General features: G+C 56.5%; 1 protein-coding gene across 2 annotated transcripts in view; it reads left to right on the forward strand.

Annotated features, from left to right (window-relative positions):
* The window catches only part of TMEM104 (transmembrane protein 104), a 54513-nt gene that overhangs the window by 8319 nt on the left and 24965 nt on the right, over window positions 1–21229 (forward strand). For both annotated transcript variants that reach the window (XM_045164750.1, XM_006045209.4), the window contains exons 3-8: window positions 3221–3342; window positions 5968–6049; window positions 6626–6722; window positions 7426–7503; window positions 11164–11263; window positions 11705–11813. In XM_045164750.1, coding sequence (XP_045020685.1) covers window positions 3221–3342; window positions 5968–6049; window positions 6626–6722; window positions 7426–7503; window positions 11164–11263; window positions 11705–11813 — 588 coding nt within the window. The remainder of the gene's footprint in view (window positions 1–3220; window positions 3343–5967; window positions 6050–6625; window positions 6723–7425; window positions 7504–11163; window positions 11264–11704; window positions 11814–21229) is intronic.

The raw sequence follows: 21229 nt of genomic DNA on the forward strand, positions 1-21229 counted from the left end.
CCTGAGAAATGCAGAGAGACGCAATGAGACAGAGCGAGCCTCAGACTTAGTAACAGGAAAGAGAAACACATCAACACCAAAAACCCAGACTAGGGCGTCAGAAGTGCTCTCAATCCAGGGCTCTGAGACTGGGAGCAAGATGGACTTGGGAGGCTGGGACGGGCTTTGTAATGGGCGCAGCATTGGAGTGGGCACCGCCTCCCCCCCGTCCCGTGGTGGGTGGGAGTTGAGGGGCTGGGTGGGAGACGCAGGAGCTCGGTGCCCTGGGCAGAGCTGTGTCCTCTGTAGAGGACGCCCTCCCGTTTGTCCAGCACGCCGACGGCCAATCAACCCCTGCCCTGAAGCCTGTCCCCCTTCCTAACCACTGCCTGGCCCCCCCAGCCTCCCTGTCACAAGCCCCAGGATGGTGACTGACACTCCCTACTTCTCTTCTTCCTTTTAAATCCAACTAAGGCTCATCTGAGAGTGGGTCCTGATTTAGAATGCAGCACACGGTTTAGTGGGGTGTAGGGAGATCAGTTAGGAACCTGCTGTTGTAGTTCAGGCCAGAAGTGATTCATTTGAGTTATAAAGAGAGCAGTACCCACTGCAGACTCAGTGCCACACGGTAGGCGCTTGTTGACTCTTTTATGGGTGGTTATGTGTGTGTGTTCAGCCCGACCTCCTAAGTGGGCCACCCGATCCTGCCTTCCCCAGCCAATCCTCTTTTAGTCAAGAAGTCACACCCTTGAGCAGCCTACTCTCAGTTCATCCAGCCCCACGGAAGTCATTCATGCTCTTGGAGTCCAGTTTTTCCATCGGTTCTGTACACCTCGCCTGATGATGGAGGGAAGTGGGACGGTTCCAAAGAATTTTGCAAGTGCTTTTGTGAAGGCTTCTAGGAATAAAATCGCCAGCACTGAGATACAGAGGGAAAGGAGTTCTAGGGCCATTCTGGGGTGTTTAAGTGGAGGGGACTCGCAGGCAGAAAGGTTCGCACTAAGAGAAGCACCGTCCTCTTCTGTCCCCCGTGATAATTAAAGCCATAGGCTCGAGCGATGCTGCTGAGGACGAGATACGCAGAGAGAAAGAGACTGCCAATGTCAGAACTGTAAGAGAGGTTAAAGACTAGCAGCCATTGGGTTAGGAGGTCGGTGATTATATTTTTCTTTTTGGTTTGTTTTTTGTTGGTCATTGGTGATTTTTTAAGAACGCAGTTTCGAGAGAGTTCTAGGGATGGAAACCACAAACTGCGGGAAATGAAAGCAGACAATATAGCTGCTGCTGCTTTTTTTAATCTCACTTTTTGGCTGCGCTGGGTCTTCATTGCTGTGTGGGCTTTTCTCCAGTTTTGGGGAGCGGGGGCTACTCTAGTTGCTCAGGCTTCTCATTGCGGTGGTTGAGGAGGGGAGGGAGGAGGCACCGATTTTTGAGTTCAGAAGGGGCGAGGCTTGGGAATTCCCTGGAGTTGCAGCTTCGCTCCCTGCTTGGGGAACTGAGATCCTGCAAGCTGCTCAGTGCAGGGAGAAGAGAAAGGGAGGAGTGAGGCTTGGGGAGTGTGCATCGGATGGTCTCCGTTACCTCTGTAGCATCGCTAGAGATACAGCCTTCACTTGAGAGAGACGGGAGCCCCAGGTCTGGGTTTTGGAGACTGAGGTTTGGAGCCTTTACGTGGGACGTGCTCGCAAGTCCACCGCGAGGAGGAAAGAAAATCTGATGCCGCCGACCACAGTGGAAGGGACCCTCATCTGTCAGAGGACTCAGCGTTAGAATTGGCTTTTTTAATTTTTTAAAAAGCTATGTATTATTTATTTGTTTGTTTGGCTGCACCGGATATTAGTTATGGCGTTCGGAATCTTGAGTTGCAGTCTTTGAACCTTAATTGCAGCAGGTGGGAGCTAGTTCCCTGACCAGGAATGGACTCTGGGCCCCTACCTTGGGAATGAGGAGTCTTAGCGACTGGACCACCAGGGAAGTCCCCTCATCGTGAGGATTTTTTTTTAAATTCCAGGAGCCTTTAGCAGCTTCATATTAGGGAACTGAGGAAGCGGATGCTGATTCATCTCCAAGGCCTGGGGTCAGAAAGGTTAGAACAGGGAAGATGTGGGGAGCTGGCGGGGCCGTGCCAGCTTTCAGGAAGCAGCCGACTGTCATTGAGGCCATGACAGAGCGGGAGGCCTGGGGAGGGAGGGTGGGGACTGGGCAACACGGAGCACAGAGGCAGATGGGTGAGGATGGACGGGGTGTGGGAGCCGAGGCTTCGGGTCAGAGAAAAGAATTTCATGGTGGAGATCTTGAAAAGGGAATCATTGGAATTAGCTGAGCTGGAGTCCAGTTGGTGTGAACTCAAGTTAAGCTTCAAACCTGAAGTCAGTGACTCAGCAGTTCCACTGGGAGGTGGGGTGACAGGAAGTTGGGAGTGGCTCCTGGTGAGTAGGGGTTTCTTTGGGGGGCAATGAAATGGAATTAGATGGTGGTGCTGACTGCAGAACTTGTGAAAATACTAAAAACCTGTGTACTGTAAACAGCTGCATTTTATGGCACATGAATTATTATATCTCAATTTTTTTTTTTTTTTTTAAATTTTGGCCCTGCCACAAGGCTTGCAGGAGGATCTTAGTTCCCCAACCAGGGATTGAACCTGAGTCCCAGCAGGGGAAGCACCGAGTCCTAACCGCTGGACCGCTGGGGAATTTCCTCTCAAATTTAAAAATCAAGGGCGGGAAAAGGGAATCAGCATGAATGTTGACGTCCCAAAGGGCAGTTTCAAGGATGGGTGGAGGAGGACTGGGTGGCATGCTCAGTAGCCTTGGAAAAGTCGGATTTTTTTGGAGGGTCAGCAGTGGGGGTTGGTCTGTGTGCCAGGTCACCCCAGATGTGCTGGCCCATCCTCAGGAAACCTGCGAGCGGGGTTGAGCAGAGAGCTACCATCTAAGATGCAGCTCCGAACAATACACATTGATGAAGTGATGGGGGTGATGGCGCGAAAGAGGAGGGTGAAACCGAGCCCCAGAGGCATTCTGAAAAGACGGGTGGACCACGGGCTTTGGTCGCCCAGCATCCAGCTGCAGATCCCGCCTCCCTGGAACCCGAGAGGAGCCCTCCCTTCTTACGTGCCCTCCTGGCTAAGGCCTCCTGGTCTCCACGGGTTTTGTCATCGCCCAGGGTCACCCTTGGGAGCCCTTGGGGGTGGTAAGGCTTGTCAATTTCTGGGCTCAGATGTTGACTCTCTCGGTTCCAGGTCGGACTGGTGTATATGTTCAACCTCATCGTGGGCACCGGTGCGCTCACCATGCCCAAGGCCTTTGCCACAGCCGGGTGGCTAGTCAGCCTGGTGCTGCTGGTATTCCTGGGCTTCATGAGGTAAGAGGCCATCCTGGAGTGGAGGTGCTGGGGGTGAAACTGGGGGCACCTCCCCGGGGAGCCTGAGCTCTCTCCATCGTCTGACAGAGACATCTGGTAACAGGTTCGCAGAGCAAGGAGGGGAGGCCCAAAGGTCTTGGGGCGGGGGTGGTTCACGCTGATGGAATAGTTGCCCACCCCCGATCACTGGAAAGTTAAGACCTCCAGGGACTTCCCTTGCAGTCCAGTGTGGTTAAGACTCTGAGATTCCACTGCAGGGGGAACAGGTTCCATCCCTGGTCAGGGAACTAAGATCCCACATACCCCGAAGCACAGCAAGACATTAGCAGAATACAAAAAAAAAAACAAGTGAAGACCTCCAGTTAGGCTCCAGGATGTCTCATGTGGGGCTCACGTGTTTCTTCCCCGGCTGGCTTTCCTCCTGTGCCATGCCCATAATTTCCGAATGTGACCATCAACGTTCGTTCCCTGAGAAATTCCCACCCAGCCACAGAAAAGATGCCAACTAACATTTCAGGTGATCCAGGCAATCAGCTCGGAATTTAGAGTTTGTTTAAGGTAGTTTCACTGAGCAGCGATAAGCAGGCAGGTGCAATCATATTCAGGTGTTAATCTCACGTGGCTTTGTGCCCGGCAGCAAACAGGAGGCCCAGCCCTCGGGGCGCCCACACTGTGAGCAGGTGTGTGTGGTTCACCCGGGATGCGGCAGCTGGTGCGTCTACAGCCACTCCCCAGGGAACTCACAGGCGGGGGCCCCAGGCCAGAGAGGGATTTTGTTGTTCTTGTTTAGTCACTAAACAAGAAGTCACTTGTTTAGTTGCTCTTTTGCAACCCCATGGGCTGTAGCCCGCCAGGCTTCCCTGTCCGTGGAATTTTCCAGGCAAGAATACTGGAGGAGCTTGCCATTTCCTCCTCCAGGGCCTCTTCCTGACCCAGGGATTGACTCCACGTCTCCTGCCCTGGCAGGCGGATTCTTGACCACTGAGCCACCCAGGAATCCCCACAGAATTTAGTAGCTGAAGTCAACTAAGACCTAGAGCAGGCTGCACAGGGTGGGAAAATGTCCGTTTTCCCCTTTCTTCCCGTGTTTTCCTCTCGGGGGGTTGTATGTAGCCTCAAGGTGCTGTGGGCTCATTACGTCCTGCAAGCTCTGTGGCCAGGAGCCCTAGACGTCCTTGTCCTCCTGTGACTCCGCTGTCCCCTTCAAAGGACCTTCAGCGCAGGCAGCCGTCTGAAAGGAAAGTGGTTATTGGGGGCACCCAGGCAGGGGCCACCACGCCCCCCCAACCCATTATATTCCGGCATGATCCATGAGCTGGCTTAGCGCAGCCACGAGAGCCTCTTTATGCCTTAATTAAGATGGATTTTAGTTTTACTTCCCAAAAGAAGAGGCAATGGAAAGCCCTTAAAATGGTCACTTAGGCAAGATAATGAGAAACCTTTCTAGGAGGAGCTGCGGTGGCTGGAGTTTCAGGGCTGGCTGCCCCACCCCCACTGGGTGTGGGTTAACTCCTGGGCAACCACCCCCCACCCCTGTCCCCACCGCCTGACTGCCAGCCTGCGGCAGGTGCCAGCACCCGAGGTGAGCCAGGGGGGCCTGCGGCAAGCCCGCCTGCCCAGCAGCTTCAAGAAAGAGGGAGCTGAATGTTCCTGAATGTTCCGCCCGCTCCGTTTCAGCAGGGGTGGGGTCACTCCGGTTTTAGCAGCAGGAACCTGGCCCTGCCCTGTAACGTCTGCTCACAGAGCATTCTTGCTGTCGCCCCGGTCTCTCCGGTTTCCTTAAAAAAAGTAGATTCTCTTCACTCTAGTCTCACTTCTCACAAAGGTCCAATGCCACCTCCCAATCTCTGTTTTGATTTGGGCCAGATTTTTAGGCTATTAAAATATTAACATGTTTTCCTCTGTTTATATGTTTTAACTTATTAATTAAATATGTTGATTTATTGCACTCTTTTTTATTTACTTTAATAGCTAACATTAAAATAACAATTATTTTAATATTAGCCATATTATTAGGAAAGTAATTAAAAGTACCCCCCCTCCCCGCCACAAAGTAAAAAGGGGAGGGTGGTGATTCCAGAGCCAAGCACTCTTTTCAGTTATCCACACCCGTGCTCCGTTCATCAGCATGTTGGCCTCTTGCCCAGCGAGAAGTGAGAGCTGCCCACCGCCCTTCCCTGAAGCCCCAGGCGGCCCCCTTGTGGACCAGCCGCCTCCTCCCAGTGTAGAGTCTCATCTGCTGTCTCTCTGCCCCCATCTATCCCACCTCTGTCCCCAACAGGCCCCTCCTGGGGTGCTGTACCACCTTGCCCCCGAGTCACCTCTCCCCCAAGGTCACACGCTCTCCTTCCCATCAGCTTGATTCACACCCTGGTCTCCTGTGCACTGAAATACGTTCTAAATATAAACAGACATCAGGGCGAGCCCATAAGGCACCGTGGAGGCACGCACCCCTTCTTACGGGGTCAGACCCATCCTGGAACTTGGGGTTCCTTCCTCAGCAGAGAGAATGCTTTGGGCTGGCTGGTTGGTCGGGTCCAGTTTTCAATGACTTTTCCTTTTATTTTGTATCTCCCCCAACCTCCTCCCTGCCTTTGGCGATTAACCCATGGCCTTTCCCTGCAGCTTCGTGACGACTACCTTTGTGGTAGAGGCCATGGGGGCGGCCAACGCTCAGCTCCGCTGGAAGAGGATGGAAACCCGCCAGGTGTGTGGGCCACCCTGGGCTCCGTGGTGGGGCCACCGAGTGCCGAGAGCGGGCCAGGCCTCTCCCCGCACTCCACTCCTGACTGTGGGCAGCTCTGGGACCCGGAAACATTAAAGAAAGTTACTCACTCAGTCGTGTCCGACTCTGCAACCCCATGGACTGTAGCCCACCAGGCTCCTCTGTCCAAGGAATTCTCTAGGCAAGAATTCTGGAGGGGGTTGCCATTTCCTTCTCCAGAACCTGGACCCGCTCTGGACCTTAGCGAGGAGTTGAAGTTCGCAGCCATGTCAGCTTCCAGAATATGCACAGCCTCTGGTGTTGCTCCCTCCTCCCCCAGTGCTCCCTGGATCCCCTCCTTGCTCCCTCCTCCCTCTGACCTGGGAAACTTCATCCCAGGACCCATGCTGCACCTCTCCCTCTGAGCACCTCTGACCCTCTGATGGGACAGCCCGGAAATACGGAAAGCTCCCTGCTCAGATACCTTCTAGGAAGAGAGAACAGAGCAAGCAGGCTCTCCCTTGGGTGTCCCCTTTTCTTTCCTGTCTTCCTCACCCTCCGCATCCCGCCCCCTCCCAGGAGGAGGAAGACGACGACTCCTCCTCGGCCTCCGACAGTGACGTTCTCGCCCAGGACACCTACGAGCGGGCAGAGAAGCGGCCCATCCTGTCTGTGCGTAAGTCTTGGGGTTCCGGGCTGGGCTGCGCTCCCCTCTGGTCCACGGGGTTCCCCTTCCTCATGGAGAGGGCTCAGGGCAGGGGCAGGGGTTCTCCCTGCAGAGACCCTCTGAGAGCACTTCCCATCTGAGGGCTGATCCCGGGAAGGCAGCAGGGAACATACAGCGGAGCTGGGCCAGGATCCCCGCTACTGGATCTGCCGCCAACTGTTGTCTGCGGCTTGGGGAGGGCTCTTGACCTCGGCCCCTGGAAGCCTGAGTCCGTGTCGGGTCTCTAACTCCCCTCCTTCCTGGCCCACCGGACAGACACACACCCAGAGGCCAGCTGAGCCAGGGAGGCACCCCCGCCTCCCCACTCACCCCACAGTGAGCATCCCTGGCTCCCTTTTTATAGACGTTTTCTCTTTTCCTTTATTTATTTATTTTTTGGCTACACTTGGAGGCACGTGGGATCTTCGTTTCCCAACCAGAGATCAAACCTGTGACCCCTGCGATGGAAGCTCAGAGTCCTGACCACCAGGGAGCCTCCTCTGTGGGTGTTTTTAAAAATGTTTCAAGCAGGAAACACAAGGAAAAGTTTTCTTAAGAGTTTGAGCCCCTTGGGATTTCATTATTCTGGAGGATTCAGCGAGCCCAGCACCCCTCCTAGGAGCTTGTCCTCATGGGAAAAAATAACACCCCCTCTTTCCTCTTGGCTCCACAGAGAGACGCGGATCAAACCTTTTCGAGATCACAGACCGGGTGGAGATGGGACAGATGGCCTCCATGTTCTTCAATAAAGGTGGGGGTGCTTTCTCCACGTGGGGAGCGGGCGGAGAAAGCTGGTGCCTTCCCGCAGGCCAGGGCACCCGGGTCGGGGGTTCCACCTCGCCTGGTGACGGGGCACAGGAGAGAGAGGAACAGATTCTTGGCCTGAGAAGCCACCTTGCTGGGAGGCCTGAAGCCCTTCAAGGTGTTCTCTTGGTTCCCTCCCTGTTCAGTGTATCAGGAATAAAAAAGCAGCTAGTGGTAAAGGATCCGCCTGCCAATGCAGGAAACATGGAATCAATCCTTGGGTCGGGAAGATCCTCCGGAGAAGGAAGTGGCAACCCCCTCCAGTATTCTTGCTTGGAGAATCCCATGGACAGAGGAGCCTGGTGGGCTACAGTCCATGGGGTTGCAAAGAGTCAGACACTAAAAACAACTTAGCAACTAGGGGGGCTTCCCTTGTGGCTCAGCTGGTAAAGAATTCACGTGTAATGCAGGAGACCCCGGTTCAATTCCTGGGTCAGGAAGATCCCCTGGAGAAGGGATAGGCTACCCACTCCAGTATTCTGGCCTGGAGAATTCCATGGACTGTATAGTCCATGGGGTCACAAAGAGTCGGACACGACTGAGCGTCTTTCACTTTCACTACCAACTATGGCTCATAGAGTTTGGGTCCCAAACAGCTTTCCAGTGGAGGCAGCTGGTGGTTCTCTGCCTCTTTCTTGATTGCCTGTGCCTTGTCTCTTTTCTTCTGGACTGTTGTGTCTAGGACAGCCCAGAGCACCCCGCTGCAGTGACGGCAGGGTGGTGTGTGGCTGCGTGCGGGGAGGGTGCCTTCACAGTGGCCAGCAGAGGGCGCCAGGAGCCTGTGCTCGGGGCCGCCGTCTGGACTCTGCAGGCTGATCGTGACCTCCCGGCGTGCTCCACCTGCTGCCCAGTGGGATCTGGGATTGCAAGGACAGCGGCCAGCTCAGATGCTGCCGTCCGTGTTGGTTGTTCCGGCAACAACATCTTAGGCCTCCATTCCAAATCTTGTTCTTCTGGGAGGTGATCTGTTAAAGGGTTTAGTTTTTGTAATGCCCGAACCTTCACAGAGAGTCGGACACATCTCAGGAAATGCTTGACCTTGCAGTTACCTTGGGAGATTTTTCTGCCCATTTGTCCAAGCCCCACTCTGTGCAGAGGGGAGCGTCTCCACCGGCTCTTTCCGGTCTTGAATGTGGCTGCGCTGAGCTGGAGCCGAGACAGGGACTGTGGAAACTAGAATCTTCTTGGCTGTTTCTTAGGACATCAAGCATCCACTTATCACCGTGGTGGGATGTGACGGGCGATGGTGATCAAGGTCACCCCAGAGCCTGCCTCCGCCCTTCCCCACCGGACCAGCCTCAGCAAGAACTCTCGGAACTCATCAGAACGAGACTGGCTGTGTCTGGGCCCTCTGTGCTCTGCTTTTGCCCCGCTTTTCTCTCCCTGTCTCATTATAAGAGACTGCCACTGCACAGCCTCCCGCCAAACGCAAGCTTCTGAAACAGAATGCGCATCGAAGCGAGGGCATACACCTCTTAAACCTCCTTCCTAACCTTCGTGGTTTACGGTCCGCTCTGATTTCTTTATAAGAATTCTAGGAACTTGCAGTTTCAGGTTTTTTTATATCGTTGCATATGTGTGCCCCGCAGCCTAAACTTCTAGGTTACCCGAAACTGATAGAAAATGAACATACTCATTCGAGAGCAGCTCAGACGTACAGGACACCCTCCCCTCGTCTGCTCCAGGGTTTCTCCAGCTCGGCCCTTTTTCACTGTGTGGCCTGCCCTGCGTGTTGTGGGACGTTGAGTAGCACCCTTGACTTGTCCCCACTAGTTGTCAGTAGCACTTGCCCAGTTCTGACAATCAAAAATGTCCTCAGACTTTGCCAAATGTCCCCAGCAGGAGGTGGGGGCACAGTCGCCGTCCCCTTCTCCGAACTGGAATCACTGCTCAACTCAATCCTAATTCACCGATCATCCGGTTACCTTTGGAAGGGCTGCCACCCTCCACACAAGGCTCCCTGGGGGTCCAGACTCAGTCCTGGAGTTAGAAATGCCAGACCTGGCCACTGCGGTCTTCAAGGAAGTGCATGGGTCCTCCCACCTTGTGTCTGGTAATGAAATTTATTGATCAGGAAGGGCCAGTGGCAGTTTATAAACAGCTGACAGGAGTGCAGTGCGGGCGGAGGAAAGGCTGGGAGCGGGGAGGGGCAGTGACCCCCACCCCCCGCAGGACTTGAGGGGGAGCCGGACTCAGAGCCGGGGGTGAGCAGTGGTGACCCCCCCAGGGGCCGCCGAGCTTGGCCGTTGGCACTCTCTGAAGCCCTCCAGGGTTCCTCCAAGAACAGTGTCTTCTGAGTCTTTTCCCCCCTAGACTCCTAGGAGCAGAGATAATCTCAAATAGCCCAGGAGGAACTTGTCCCTGACTTTCCCCTCCCACCACCCCTGGGGACCCAGAGGCTCTTTGGAGCCAGCAGGATTAGAAGGGAACTGTCACTTCATTTTTCTTTCTGTTCTCAGCGACACCAGCAGCTTGAGATCAGTGACACCGAAAACAAGCCATCAGTTTGAATAGGAGTTTGAGGCTGGCTCTCTGGGGCCGTAACCCTGAGGTTGTAGGGCCCAGATGCTTTTTTAAAGCACTTTTACACCTGGTCCTTATACCCAGAATCATGTGTGGAATTTAGCCCAGGCTGAATTCTTCTCACTGGACAGGATTAGAGGCGCTCAGGGACTTGCCAGGGTCGGGAAATGAGGCTGCAAGATCATGACCAGAGCCAAGCTCCCGGGTCCTAGTCCAGGCCCCTCCTTGGGGGAGAGAGCCAAGGTTGGCCTCTGCAGAGGGACCCTCCTCGTCAGCATGCTCCACACAGGTGATTCTAGTAAGAAGGAACGTGAGCCACTCCCTGCCCCGAGCACACCAGGCCAGCCTTGCCCATGGGTGCTTGGTGATGGGCCACATTCAGGAAGAGGCACTCAGTGTTTGGGAATCCAGGGCTTTTTACTCTCTTGTTTTCAGTTTCCGGGCTTCCCTGGTGGCTCAGCTGGTAAAGAATCTGCCTGCAATGCGGGAGACCTGGGTTCGATCCCTGGGTTGGGAACATCCCCTGGAGAAGCGAATGGCTACCCACTCCAGTATTCCAGCCTAGAGAATCCCATGGACTGTAATGTCCACGGGGTCACAAAGAGTCGGACACGACTGAGTGACTTTCACCTTCTGGAGCTGGGCCGCTCCCTGTTATCTTCTTGCTTTTCAGTCCCTCAGTCTTCTCTCTTGGAACCCTGCATGTGGCTGCAAAGGTGCCCCGGCCCAGGCCTGCCCTGGGGTTCAGGCCCCTGCCTCGGGCCATCCCCCCTCCTCCCCGCCCGCCCTCACCGGGCAGCCTGTCCCGAGCGCAGACGCCTCCGGCTCCTCCGCGGCTGGTGTGTTTCCCACGCTTGCTCTGCAGCCAGTCTGGGTTCAGAACCTCTGATCCAGCCTGGCCCCCCCAACCCTCAGGCGACAGTCACGAGCAGACGCGTCCCCCGCCAGCATCACGGTGTAGGCAGCCGGAATGAGAGGCAGGGCTCGGGGGAGGCCTTCCCCACGCCGCTCGGAGAGCAAGCCGCCGTCATGAGAAAAGCAGGCAGGCGACTGGCTCCCTGACCGACGGCTCTGTTGCTTCCAGTGGGGGTCAATCTGTTCTACTTCTGCATCATCATCTACCTGTACGGGGACCTGGCCATCTACGCCGCAGCCGTGCCCTTCTCCCTCATGCAGGTGACCTGGTGAGTGTTCCCGCTCCACCAGCTGCAGCCAGGTGGGCTCCCTCGGGCAGTCAGGACGGTGTTTTCTCGGGGTGGAAGCCCAGCACTGAGCAACTCCATCAGCTTCCCCAGCAGGTCGGTGTCCGAGGCCCTTCTCTGCATGTGCCCCGGCCAGCCGTGCGTCCTGGCCTGCGGAGACACTGTACCTCCCCAGCCCCGTTGGGAAGGGGACGGGGCTTCCCACCGGGGACTCCCGAGTGGCCGAGAAACAGTGCAGCGGAATTAGGGGACGGTGCCTGCCCCCAGAAACGGGAAAGCCTGCAGGGTCAGATCGTGGGACCCAAAGCTGCAGTGCGGGGCAGGACATGGGGGTCGGCGAGTACCCGCAGTTGACAAAGGCAGGTTCTATCAGCTTCCGGCCAAGCAGGGAGGCCCACACTGAACCACTGTTCTCTCCATCAGCAGCGCCCTAGGCAACGACTCGTGCGGCGTGGAGTCCGACACCAAGTACAATGACACGGACCCGTGCTGGGGGCCCCTGCGCCGCGTGGACGCCTACCGCATCTACCTGGTGAGTGGCCGGCGGGGGGCACCCGGGCCTGTGAGCCGCCTTCACTCTCGGCTGGAGCTCTCCCCAGAGAGGAGCGTCCACACAGCTCCACACCCCGGCTGGTTCCCGGGCTCCTGGTCCTGGTCGGAAGATCATGTCACTACAGCGCCAGCCTCAGGGTGTCCAGGCCACCAGGCCTCTGTCGCATGTGGTCTGGAGTTGGCATTCAGGTCGGTGCCAGCTCCAGGGTGACGAACGCTCATAAACTTAGCTCAGGGTTTCAGGGCACCCTCAGCAAAGCCCCGTTAAGAGGCCCCGGGCTGGTTTTCTGGAAGCTTTTCCTGTTTTGACCTTCCACCCTCCCAACCCACGAGCATGTGAGTGGATCCCAGGGTTCCTGGCTGGGCAGGTGGGACTGAGCTGTCTTATGGAGACCCTGATTACGGGCAGCCTCCCACACGAGGAGGGATCAGCCCCGCTTGCTCCCCGTCTCCCCTGCTCCCTGTAGACAAGGGAAGATGAATCTCCAGGCTCCGTCAGTCTTGATTGCTTTGTGCCGTTGCGGATAGGTTGGGGGTTGGAGAGGGGTGGAGCTGAGTGACACGCCCCATGAGTCTCGGGTAATAAACCAGAGGTGGGTATCTGTCTCTGCCTGGTTTGCAGGCAGGACTCAGAACTGGTTCCCTCTTGAGTGTGCAGCGTCTGTTAAGACTCTCCGATTCCTGTTGGTGCTCCTCAGCCCTGACACAGATTTAGGGGCGTTAGGTGACACACAGCTCGACACGTGGCCGCCTGGCTGAGGGAGAGTGTGAGGCAGAGCCGCCAGAGAGGCAGGGGGCCGGCCCCTTAATTGTCCGCATCCTGCCAGCCATCCTGCAGCTCTGCCGAGGCTGTGCTGTTCAGCTCTGAATTCGGCTAACCCCCAGGACTGGTTCCGCCTTCCTAGCCCCACCCTCTAGACCTGCCCCCAGGGTAGTCCTGTGGTCCAGCCCCGGGAGACACTCATTTTCCTCTGTTTCTGGAACAGTCTGACTGTCAGCTCCAGCCAGGAGTCTGTCTTCTCAGAGAACTGTATCTCCCCCGAGGTCCAGTGGGACCTGGGTGGCAGGTTTTCCCAGCCGCACCGCCCCCCCATTCCCCAGCCTTGGGGGCAGGCAGAGGACTCCGCAGGGCCCCCAGAAAACTGGAGGCCTGTTAGCCTCTTAGCATCTCAACAAACTATGATTGATAGAATTAGCAAAAAAAAAGTTGGTGAGTGTGAGGACCCATCTGGATCTCTGACCAACGTTGCAGAAGGAGGAGGTTGAGGAAAGGGTCCTAGAGGCTCAGCACAGACCTGGGGGCAGGTCCAAGACTGAGGGTCAGTGGGGGAGCCCCTCAGGTGGGTCCTCCAGTGGGGCTGTTGGAGGCTGTGCAAGGTCTATCCAGCACGCCCCCCCGCCCATCCGCAAAACAGACGTGGAGCGCGGGGAGTGCCGGCTGCTGCCATGGGCCCGTGAATTATTTAGCACCATTATTATTGCCTTATTAAATCGTTCCTCCTCTTAGTCCTGTAAACCTTCCACATGATGGAAGCCTCCCTTCCTGAATCTCAATAACTCTCTGGGCAAACAGAAGGAACCCTTCAGGGAAGCAGACAGGCATTAATTACAGCCTTCATCTCCCAGATATTACACTTATAACTCATGACGCTAATTGCCACCAGGCCCCCACAATCCACACAACACAGGCTGGGACGGAGGGGGCGGGGGGAGGCGAGGCCGAGCAGAACCAGAGCCCTTCCCCTGCGGGGTGTTGATACCCTCCCATCTCCCCCGGCCACTGCCGCTGGGGGCTTCTGTTCGCTCAGGTTTTCAGTTCAGATTCACTCGTCTGCCTGGTTTGGAGAAATTCCAAGCAGGTGGACTTCGGCGCCGTCTCAGAAGTTATTTTACAACTTCGCGTGTGGCTCCCGGGGTCCACAGCCTCCGCAGCACCGAGCCTCCTGACCCTAAACACTGGGGGCCCTGTCCCCGTGCCGGCCGCCCCCTGTTAGTGCGTCGGAAGTGGCCCAGTGACTGGAGGATGGGGTCAGCCGACCTGGGCTTCCTTTCTCGGTCCTGGGTGCTCTGTGCTAACGGCACCTTCCCTCCCAAGTCTGGCCTGAGGGGCTCACCCCTGTGTCCTTGTTCCATAAGGTGGGCCCTTAGGTCGTGGGAGACGAGGGGCATCCTTTTCCCTCGCCTTTCCGCCCCCCACCCACCGCCGCAGTCATTCATGTTTGGAAGATTGTCCCTCCAGGCTAGAGATTCCCACCACAGCTTGCTCTTTCTTTCCTTTCTTAAATATTTATTTGGCCGCAGTGGGTCCCAGCTGCGGCGTGCGGGTTCCTTTTAGTAACAGCGTGTGAACTCTCAGATGCGTCAGGTGGGATCTAGTCCCCTGACCAGGGATCAAACCCAGGCCGCCTGTGTTGGAAGTGCGGAGTCTTGGCCACTGAACCACCAGGGAAGCCCCCACCCCTGCCCCTGGGGCAGTTCTCTCTCCCGGTTGTTCTGCTGCCACGTTGGGCAAGACAGCAGGTGGGTTTAAGGTCCCTTTCCCACTCCAGACGCAGTCACTTCTTTGTCTCAGGGAAACCGTGCGTCTGCCCAGCCTGCCTGTTTCAAAGGATCTCTGATAGCCACTTCTTGTCTTTTCCAGGCCAGTATAGTCTGGCTTCTACTTTACGATTTAGCTTTTAGAAAGTCCTTGGAAATCATCTTTTCTGTGCCTCCCCGGGAATGCTGCTGAGATGCACACACAGGATGAGAACACTTAGGATATTAACTGCCTTCGGAGGCCGGCCCGAGTGTGGCGTCGTGAGTGCTTGTGAGACGGGAGCTTCCTCTGCCCGCAGCCACCAGTGGCCTCCCCGAAGCCCTTGACCTTAACGATTGGAAAATTCCTCCTCCCCTCCCTTGGCCCGCGAGCTCCATCCACATCCTGGGATTCCAGTGCAGCTGATCTGAGTCAATTTCTCCGTCTCCTCCCTCCTTGGAGTAGCCACAGGGTGCTGTAAAGTTGGGGGTGGTCCCGCGAGTCACATGTGCCCCCCAGGCGTCCCAGCAAGATGCCACAGCTGGGGCCAGAGGTGACCTGGGCCCCGTCTGGAGGGTCCACTCGAGTTAATATCCGGATCTGATCCTCAGATCCCCGCCTCATCCCCAGTCCCACCACCCCACCCCACCCCGCTCCTCTGAAGGATCAAATGGAAAAGTGTTGATGCCCCAGCGCTTTCAAACCCGAAACCTTGCCTGCAGGCTGGGGACCATCCTGGGATTCTTTCTGCTCAGCGTCTCCGACTTGGGTAGGAAACAAAGTCAGGATTTAGCATTTCATTCTCCTGCACGGTGAGGAGGAGTCAGGGGCCACTGGTGAATGGCAGGGTCATATGGAAATGAGTCCCGTTCAGGAATCAGACTGTCCCGAGTGTCTTGGAAGCAGGACGGACGTGTGTGGCTTGTCCCCTCGAGTCAAGGGCACTGCCTGGCTGTCTTGTCCTTGTTCCTGCGGTCCTGTCCAGCCTCACTTGCACCCCACGCCCTGGGCCCCGTCGGCATCAGCTCCTCGAGAGTGTCAGAGGGCAGTCCTGGGGGGGGCAGTGGGACTCCCTGAGCACTGAGGGCTCCTAGCCAGCTGTAGGAGCGACCTCCACTGCTCACAAGTGGATCGATGCTGCTGGGGTACCGGCCGCCCAGCAGGCCAGGCTGGGCAGAACCGGGCACGCAGATGGCAGAGCGGAGCTCATCCTGGCTGGAGACCCGGCCACAAACTGGTAGCATCAGGCGGGGGGCCCCTTGCGGGCCACTTTGGACCAGGACAAGGTCACCCTGGCTTGCCTTGAACGCAGGAGCTGGGAGGTCCACCTCGAGGGTCCGGGTGACCGGGAGGGTAGTGCAGCCACCCTCTACCAGACAGAGGGGCCTCTCCCGCCAGACACCCCTTGAAGAAGCAGGGTGTGTGTTGGGGTCTGCAGGGGGGTGGGGGGTTCTGCCCGCTGGACTCTTCTTCCTAAAGGAGCTGCTGCTAAGTCGCTTCAGTCGTATCCGACTCTGTGACCCCATAGACAGCAGCCCACCAGGCTCCCCCGTCCCCGAGATTCTCCAGTCAAGAACACTGGAGTGCTTTGCCATTTCCTTCTCCAATGCATGAAAGTGAAACGTGAAAGTGAAGTCATTCAGTCGTGCCCGACTCTTAGCGACCCCATGGACTGTAGCGCACCAGGCTCCTCCACCCATGGGATTCTCCAGGCAAGAGTACTGGAGTGGGGTGCCATTGCCTTCTCCTCCTGAAGGAGCAGGTCAGTCTGATTTGGACTCAGATTAGCGCTGAAGGTCCTTCTGGGCCTGAGCTCAGGCTGAGATGACGGCGCAGATACGAAGGGACCCGCTGACCAGTCCTGGAGCCTAATGTTTGCAGAGGTCAGGGCGGGGCTGCCCGGGATGGGGCCTGCTTGGTGATCCGTGTTGGCACGTCCCGCCGTCCACCTGAAGGACCCACCATCTTCCTGCCGCCCCTCAGTCCTTGGTGACCAGGAGGGCTTCTCCCGTTCGCTTGAATAGCTGGAGCTCTGCACATCTGCCCAAGGACGTCTCCCCTCCCAGCCACAGCCTCTCTGTTATTTCAGCAGCGGCCCCGGTGCCCTGGGGCTGTGGCATCTGCTAATAAATGGGTCACCGCTGCCAACCCTTGCATGTTTATTCTCACCGGTTCTGGGGCAGGAGGTGGCCTAGAGGCTCTGGGACCAGCAAGGAGGGAAAGTCAGGGTGAGACAACAAGTTTCAGCGGCAGCAGTGACTTCATGGGACCTGGGGATTCTCGGGAACCATCCCAGGAGACCAGCCTGCACCCCCAGAGCACAACTCCAACGGAGACAGCGTTAGCGCTGTGCCTGGATTTGCACAGGGTGGGGGACCCAGAAGGAAGCAGGGGTCATCGAGACTGGAGGCGTGGCCCCGGAGGGCGAGCACCATGCTGGCAGGATGAGCCGTTTCCACGGAGGAGTCAGGGGTTGGCTCCATCCACAAATCCAGAGCTGAGCCCTCAGCACAGTACACAGCCCGGTAGTCGCTTGTTTGGGGACATCACCCTGTCTGAGTCCCATGGGTCGGGACTCAGCCCAGCACCAAACCAGAACAAGCTGGGCGAGGTTCCTGGCCACCTGGGGCAAGGAGGGGGTTGCCGACGGGGCCTCACAGGGTCTGGGACATCCAGGCGCCTCCCTTGTAGGAGGGAGACTGTTTGGGGACCTGCCTAGGCTACCAGGGACGCTGTCTTCTTTCTCTTCCTTTTCCTCTCCCAGTGTCTGCGCCTCATCCCGTTCTGGAGGCTCCAGGAAAGTCGGTTTGTTTCGTTCTAATTTCTGTGGCTGCATCTGGTCCTTTGCGTCCTGCAGTGCGTGGACTCTCTAGTTGTGGCGTGCGGGCTCAGTCACCCCGAGTCACCTGGGGCCTTAGTGCCCCGACCAGGGGTCACTCCTGTGTCCCCCGCGTTGCGGGGTGGTTTCTTAATCATCGGACCACCAGGGACATCCTGGGAGTCTGGTTTTGTCGCACCTTACCCGTCCCTCCCCTTTCGCCAGTCATGCTGGGCAACCCCCTGAAGGTGTGGCCAGTGGAGTAGCTCCCCCAACCCCAGGCTGGGCCCACCCTGACTTGGTGGGGGTCTGTGGTCATCCGCCAGCTCCTCTGGGCCCCCGGGAACACTTGTGCCCCAGGGTGTGGAAACCCCCAAAGTGCCCAATCTCTGCTTCTAGCCTGCGATCCTGGGTCTCTAGGAAGAAAACATTTCTGCCTCACACCCCAAGACCGCGTGTACGCACTCCCCAGACAGACGCTGATGTTGAGCAAATTCTAACTTCAAACAGTGGCCAGCGCTCAGGTTGAAATGACTGACTTTAAAGGATTAGCTTGTCTCTTCTTTTTCAGGGAAATCGATAACACAGGGGCAGGCCTGCATTTTTCTCCCTTCCTTTTCCTGGGGAGCAGCCACTCCGGCTCTTCCGGGGAGCGGCTGCTGGTGTTTTGCTGTGCTTTCCTCCACCACCCCAGCCCCTGCCCTTTCTAAATGAAATTCAGATTACACTGTCACTCACTCCAACACTATGGCTTGTCTCTGGAGCTCCTGCCAGGGCACCCCCAGGGCCCGCAGCCGTCACCCCCCATTGGTGCCTGTGCCCAGTGCCAGCCCAGCGCTGCCCAGCGTTGCTCCAGACCAGCCCTCACCTTTCCGAGGAGACCTGGGTAGCGCCCCTCACTGGACCACAGCGACCGCCCCCCCTCCACCCCCTCGCTGGATCACAGTGATGCCCCACCCGCCCCCTCCCCAACCCTAACCCGGTGCCCTGCGTCATTTGGCCCCAGCTTCCTCCAGCGCAGTGAGAAGCTGCTTGTTTTTGTTCTTAATGCGGCTCTCGGGGACGTGGGTTCTGTCCGCTGGCGTTAAGCTCGCCATCCATCACGCCCCACGTCCTGCCTCTGCGATGGCTGACGCCTGACCCGCCAGCTTAGAGGACAGAGCTGACTCCCCTGTGCCGCCCGCTCCCAGCTCCCAGTAAAAACACCAAGTGGCAGGAGTCGGGATCACAAGACAGTCCCCACCGCCCCCTCCCCCAGCCTCAGAAGCTACTCCCCGGGTGAGCTGGGACCCTCTGGCCTTCTTTCCATCCTGCTGGGCTAAGGGAGCTAAGTTCCAGCTCCCGAGACCCCCTTCTGACGACCGCTTCAGTGTCTCTCTGACCCTGTTAGAACGTCCCCCGCTCTGTCACCTGGAGAGTAACCAGTGTGTCCTTACAAACAGGATTCGCCCTGGGCGCCGGCGGCTTATACCCCGGGCCTGTGGGAAGCTGTCAGTTTGGCTTGTCTGGTGTCTCGTCCTTTCTCCCTGCCCCCGGTTCCCCAGGCCCAGAGACGGGCACTGACAAAGGAAAGTCATCTCTGAGCCGCAGCCGGTCGCGGGCGCTGCCGGCAGACTCGGCTTCTAAGCATCCCCATCGTATGAAAATTCCAACGTAAAAGACAAACTCAGAGGGGGTAATTACTTGTTACAGAACAGTTTGTTATTTTACAGAAGGACTCACGGCAGGTTTCTCTTGAGTTCTTGGTTTCCCTAGTGTGTGTAAAACACTGTTCTGTGAAAATTAAGTATTTATAAATAGAACCTTTAGAAGCCCATCTCTTGGGTAAATTCTAGTATCCGTGTGTTTGTGTGTAAGTGTGGGAATCCAGAGCCGGGCTTGTATAGAAACAGGCCGATGTGGATTTGGCGTGGGCATCAGAGACAGACAGAGACACACACACACAGCCCCAAGCCAGGAAAGCTTCATGGAGCATATTAAGAATATATCCACGGCCCACGCTCATGCACAGGCCAATTTGGTTGGGAAACTTCCAAATAGGTCTCTGTGGGGAGTGTTCATCCCCGCTGGGGACCTTCTGCACTGTGCTCTTCCTGGACCATTTTTATCCACACTTCACACCGATCTCGGGCACACCCTGAGTGCCAGGCTTCTCTATTTGTGCTCAGCGAGATCAGAGGGTAAGAAAGCTGGTTCTCCTTGCTTCACGAGCGCCTCGGGTGGGTCCTGGCCACTGACCCGTGTGTGTGTGTGTGTGGTGTGTTTTCAGGCAGTCATCTCAAGAAGCTGCTCCAGGGGCTTCCCTGGTGGTCCAGTGGTTAAGACTCCAAGCTCCTGATGCAGGGGGCCAGGCTTCAATCCCTGGTCAGGGAACTGGATCCCACGTGCATGCTGCACCTAAGAGTTCACATGTCACATTAAGAGCTAGCAACCAAATTAATTCATTTTGAAAAAAAGAAGCCTCTCCGGGAAAGCTCCCAAAATCCTCCAGCTCTGGTCATCTCTGTATCCCCTCTGCTCCAAAACCTCCCATTTCTGGGCAAGCAGCTTAAAAAAAAAAAAAAAAAAAAAAAAGACTCTGTATTCTTTAAGGAAATGCCCCAGCTGTCAATTTCAGATCTCTACTCTCCCTTGCTCTTTTTTTTTTTTTTTTTGGCTTCATTTCCCAAAAAGTCTGGGAATGATCTGTGGTCAAGGAAGCGTCGCAGCCTCTCAGGAGTTCTGAGGATAATATGAGTTGTTCTTAAATACTCTGTGCTAACTAGGATCAGAGCTGTATATGCCAAACCGTGTTCCTCCTCCTGCTCTGGTCTCTCTGCTGCTTCGGGGCACAGATGAGTCCGTAGTCCTTGCAACATCCCTGCTGACTTGGGAGGCCGTGCCCCTCCCTGAGCAATGTTTTCTCTGTTACAGGGTGTCTATTCTAAGCAGAATCTGCTGTCTTTCTAAACCGTGCCCCAGGGCCCTGGCAGTAATGGTTTAATTAAATAAAGCACTCTTTCTAAAGTAATAACTGCGCTCCTCCGTGTGGCTGGTATCCCAGCCAGTGGTGCTGGCCCTGCAAACCGTGCAGGGACTGAAGGTACCTGAGGGCACGTCCCCCAGCCCGCAGGCCGGCCCCTAGGAGAACGCAGGAGCCAAAGAACCCCAGAGGAAATGCAGGCAGCAGAGAGGTGCCTGGGACTCGGGCCTGATGATACGGGGCTGAGCAGTTAGGGTGCAGATCAATGATGACATCTGATTAATTAGCACGTAGGCGGGCTCTCTCATGGGTTAGAGTAGACCAAGGCACGTTTTAATAAGGCTCGCAGTGCCGAGAGGGGTGCTGCAGAGGGCGTCGCCGAGCAGATGCTGCATGAAGGCGGAAGGACAGGTCACAGGGCACTGCAGGGCCTCTGAGTTGAGCTCCGGGATGAACTTGCGGATTGAGATGTTCTCTGGAAACCTTGACAGGAGGAGGGACGTGATCAGTGGGGCCAGGTTGGGTGCTGATCATGGCTGGAAGCCTCACCGACCACCCCCTCCCTGACCAAGTTGTGACATCTGAGCAGTTCTGGCAGGAGAACTGCTCACCGCCGTTCAGGAGGCTGCCGTCCACCCCAGGGACAGGTCACCGGCCTCCAGGAACGCTGCTCAGCCCTCCCTCTCCCTGGGTCAGGACACAAGTCTCATCCACTGGGTCTCAGAGCATGGTTCCAGGACCACTGGCACGTATGAAAAATATAGATTCCTAGACTTCCCTGGTAGTACAGTGGGTCAGAATCCGCCTGCCAACGCAGGGGACACGGGTTCGATCCCTGGTCCGGGAAGAGTCCTCATGCCATGGAGTGGCTAAGCCCACGCGCCACAACTACTGAGGCCGGGAGTGGCAACTGCTGAGGTTGGTGCACCTGGAGCCCACGCTCCGAAGAGAAGAGTAGCCCCACTCACCGCAGCTAGAGAAAGCCTGCAACGAAGGCCCTGGGCAACCAAAAACAAATTTAAATTATTAAAAAAAAAAAACATTGCTAGGTGACACCCCAGACCTAATGTAGCAGCATCTCAGACTGCAAGGCCCAGG

The sequence above is a fragment of the Bubalus bubalis genome, chromosome 3, assembly GCF_019923935.1.
Source record: "Bubalus bubalis isolate 160015118507 breed Murrah chromosome 3, NDDB_SH_1, whole genome shotgun sequence".
Taxonomy (NCBI): Eukaryota; Metazoa; Chordata; class Mammalia; order Artiodactyla; family Bovidae; genus Bubalus; species Bubalus bubalis.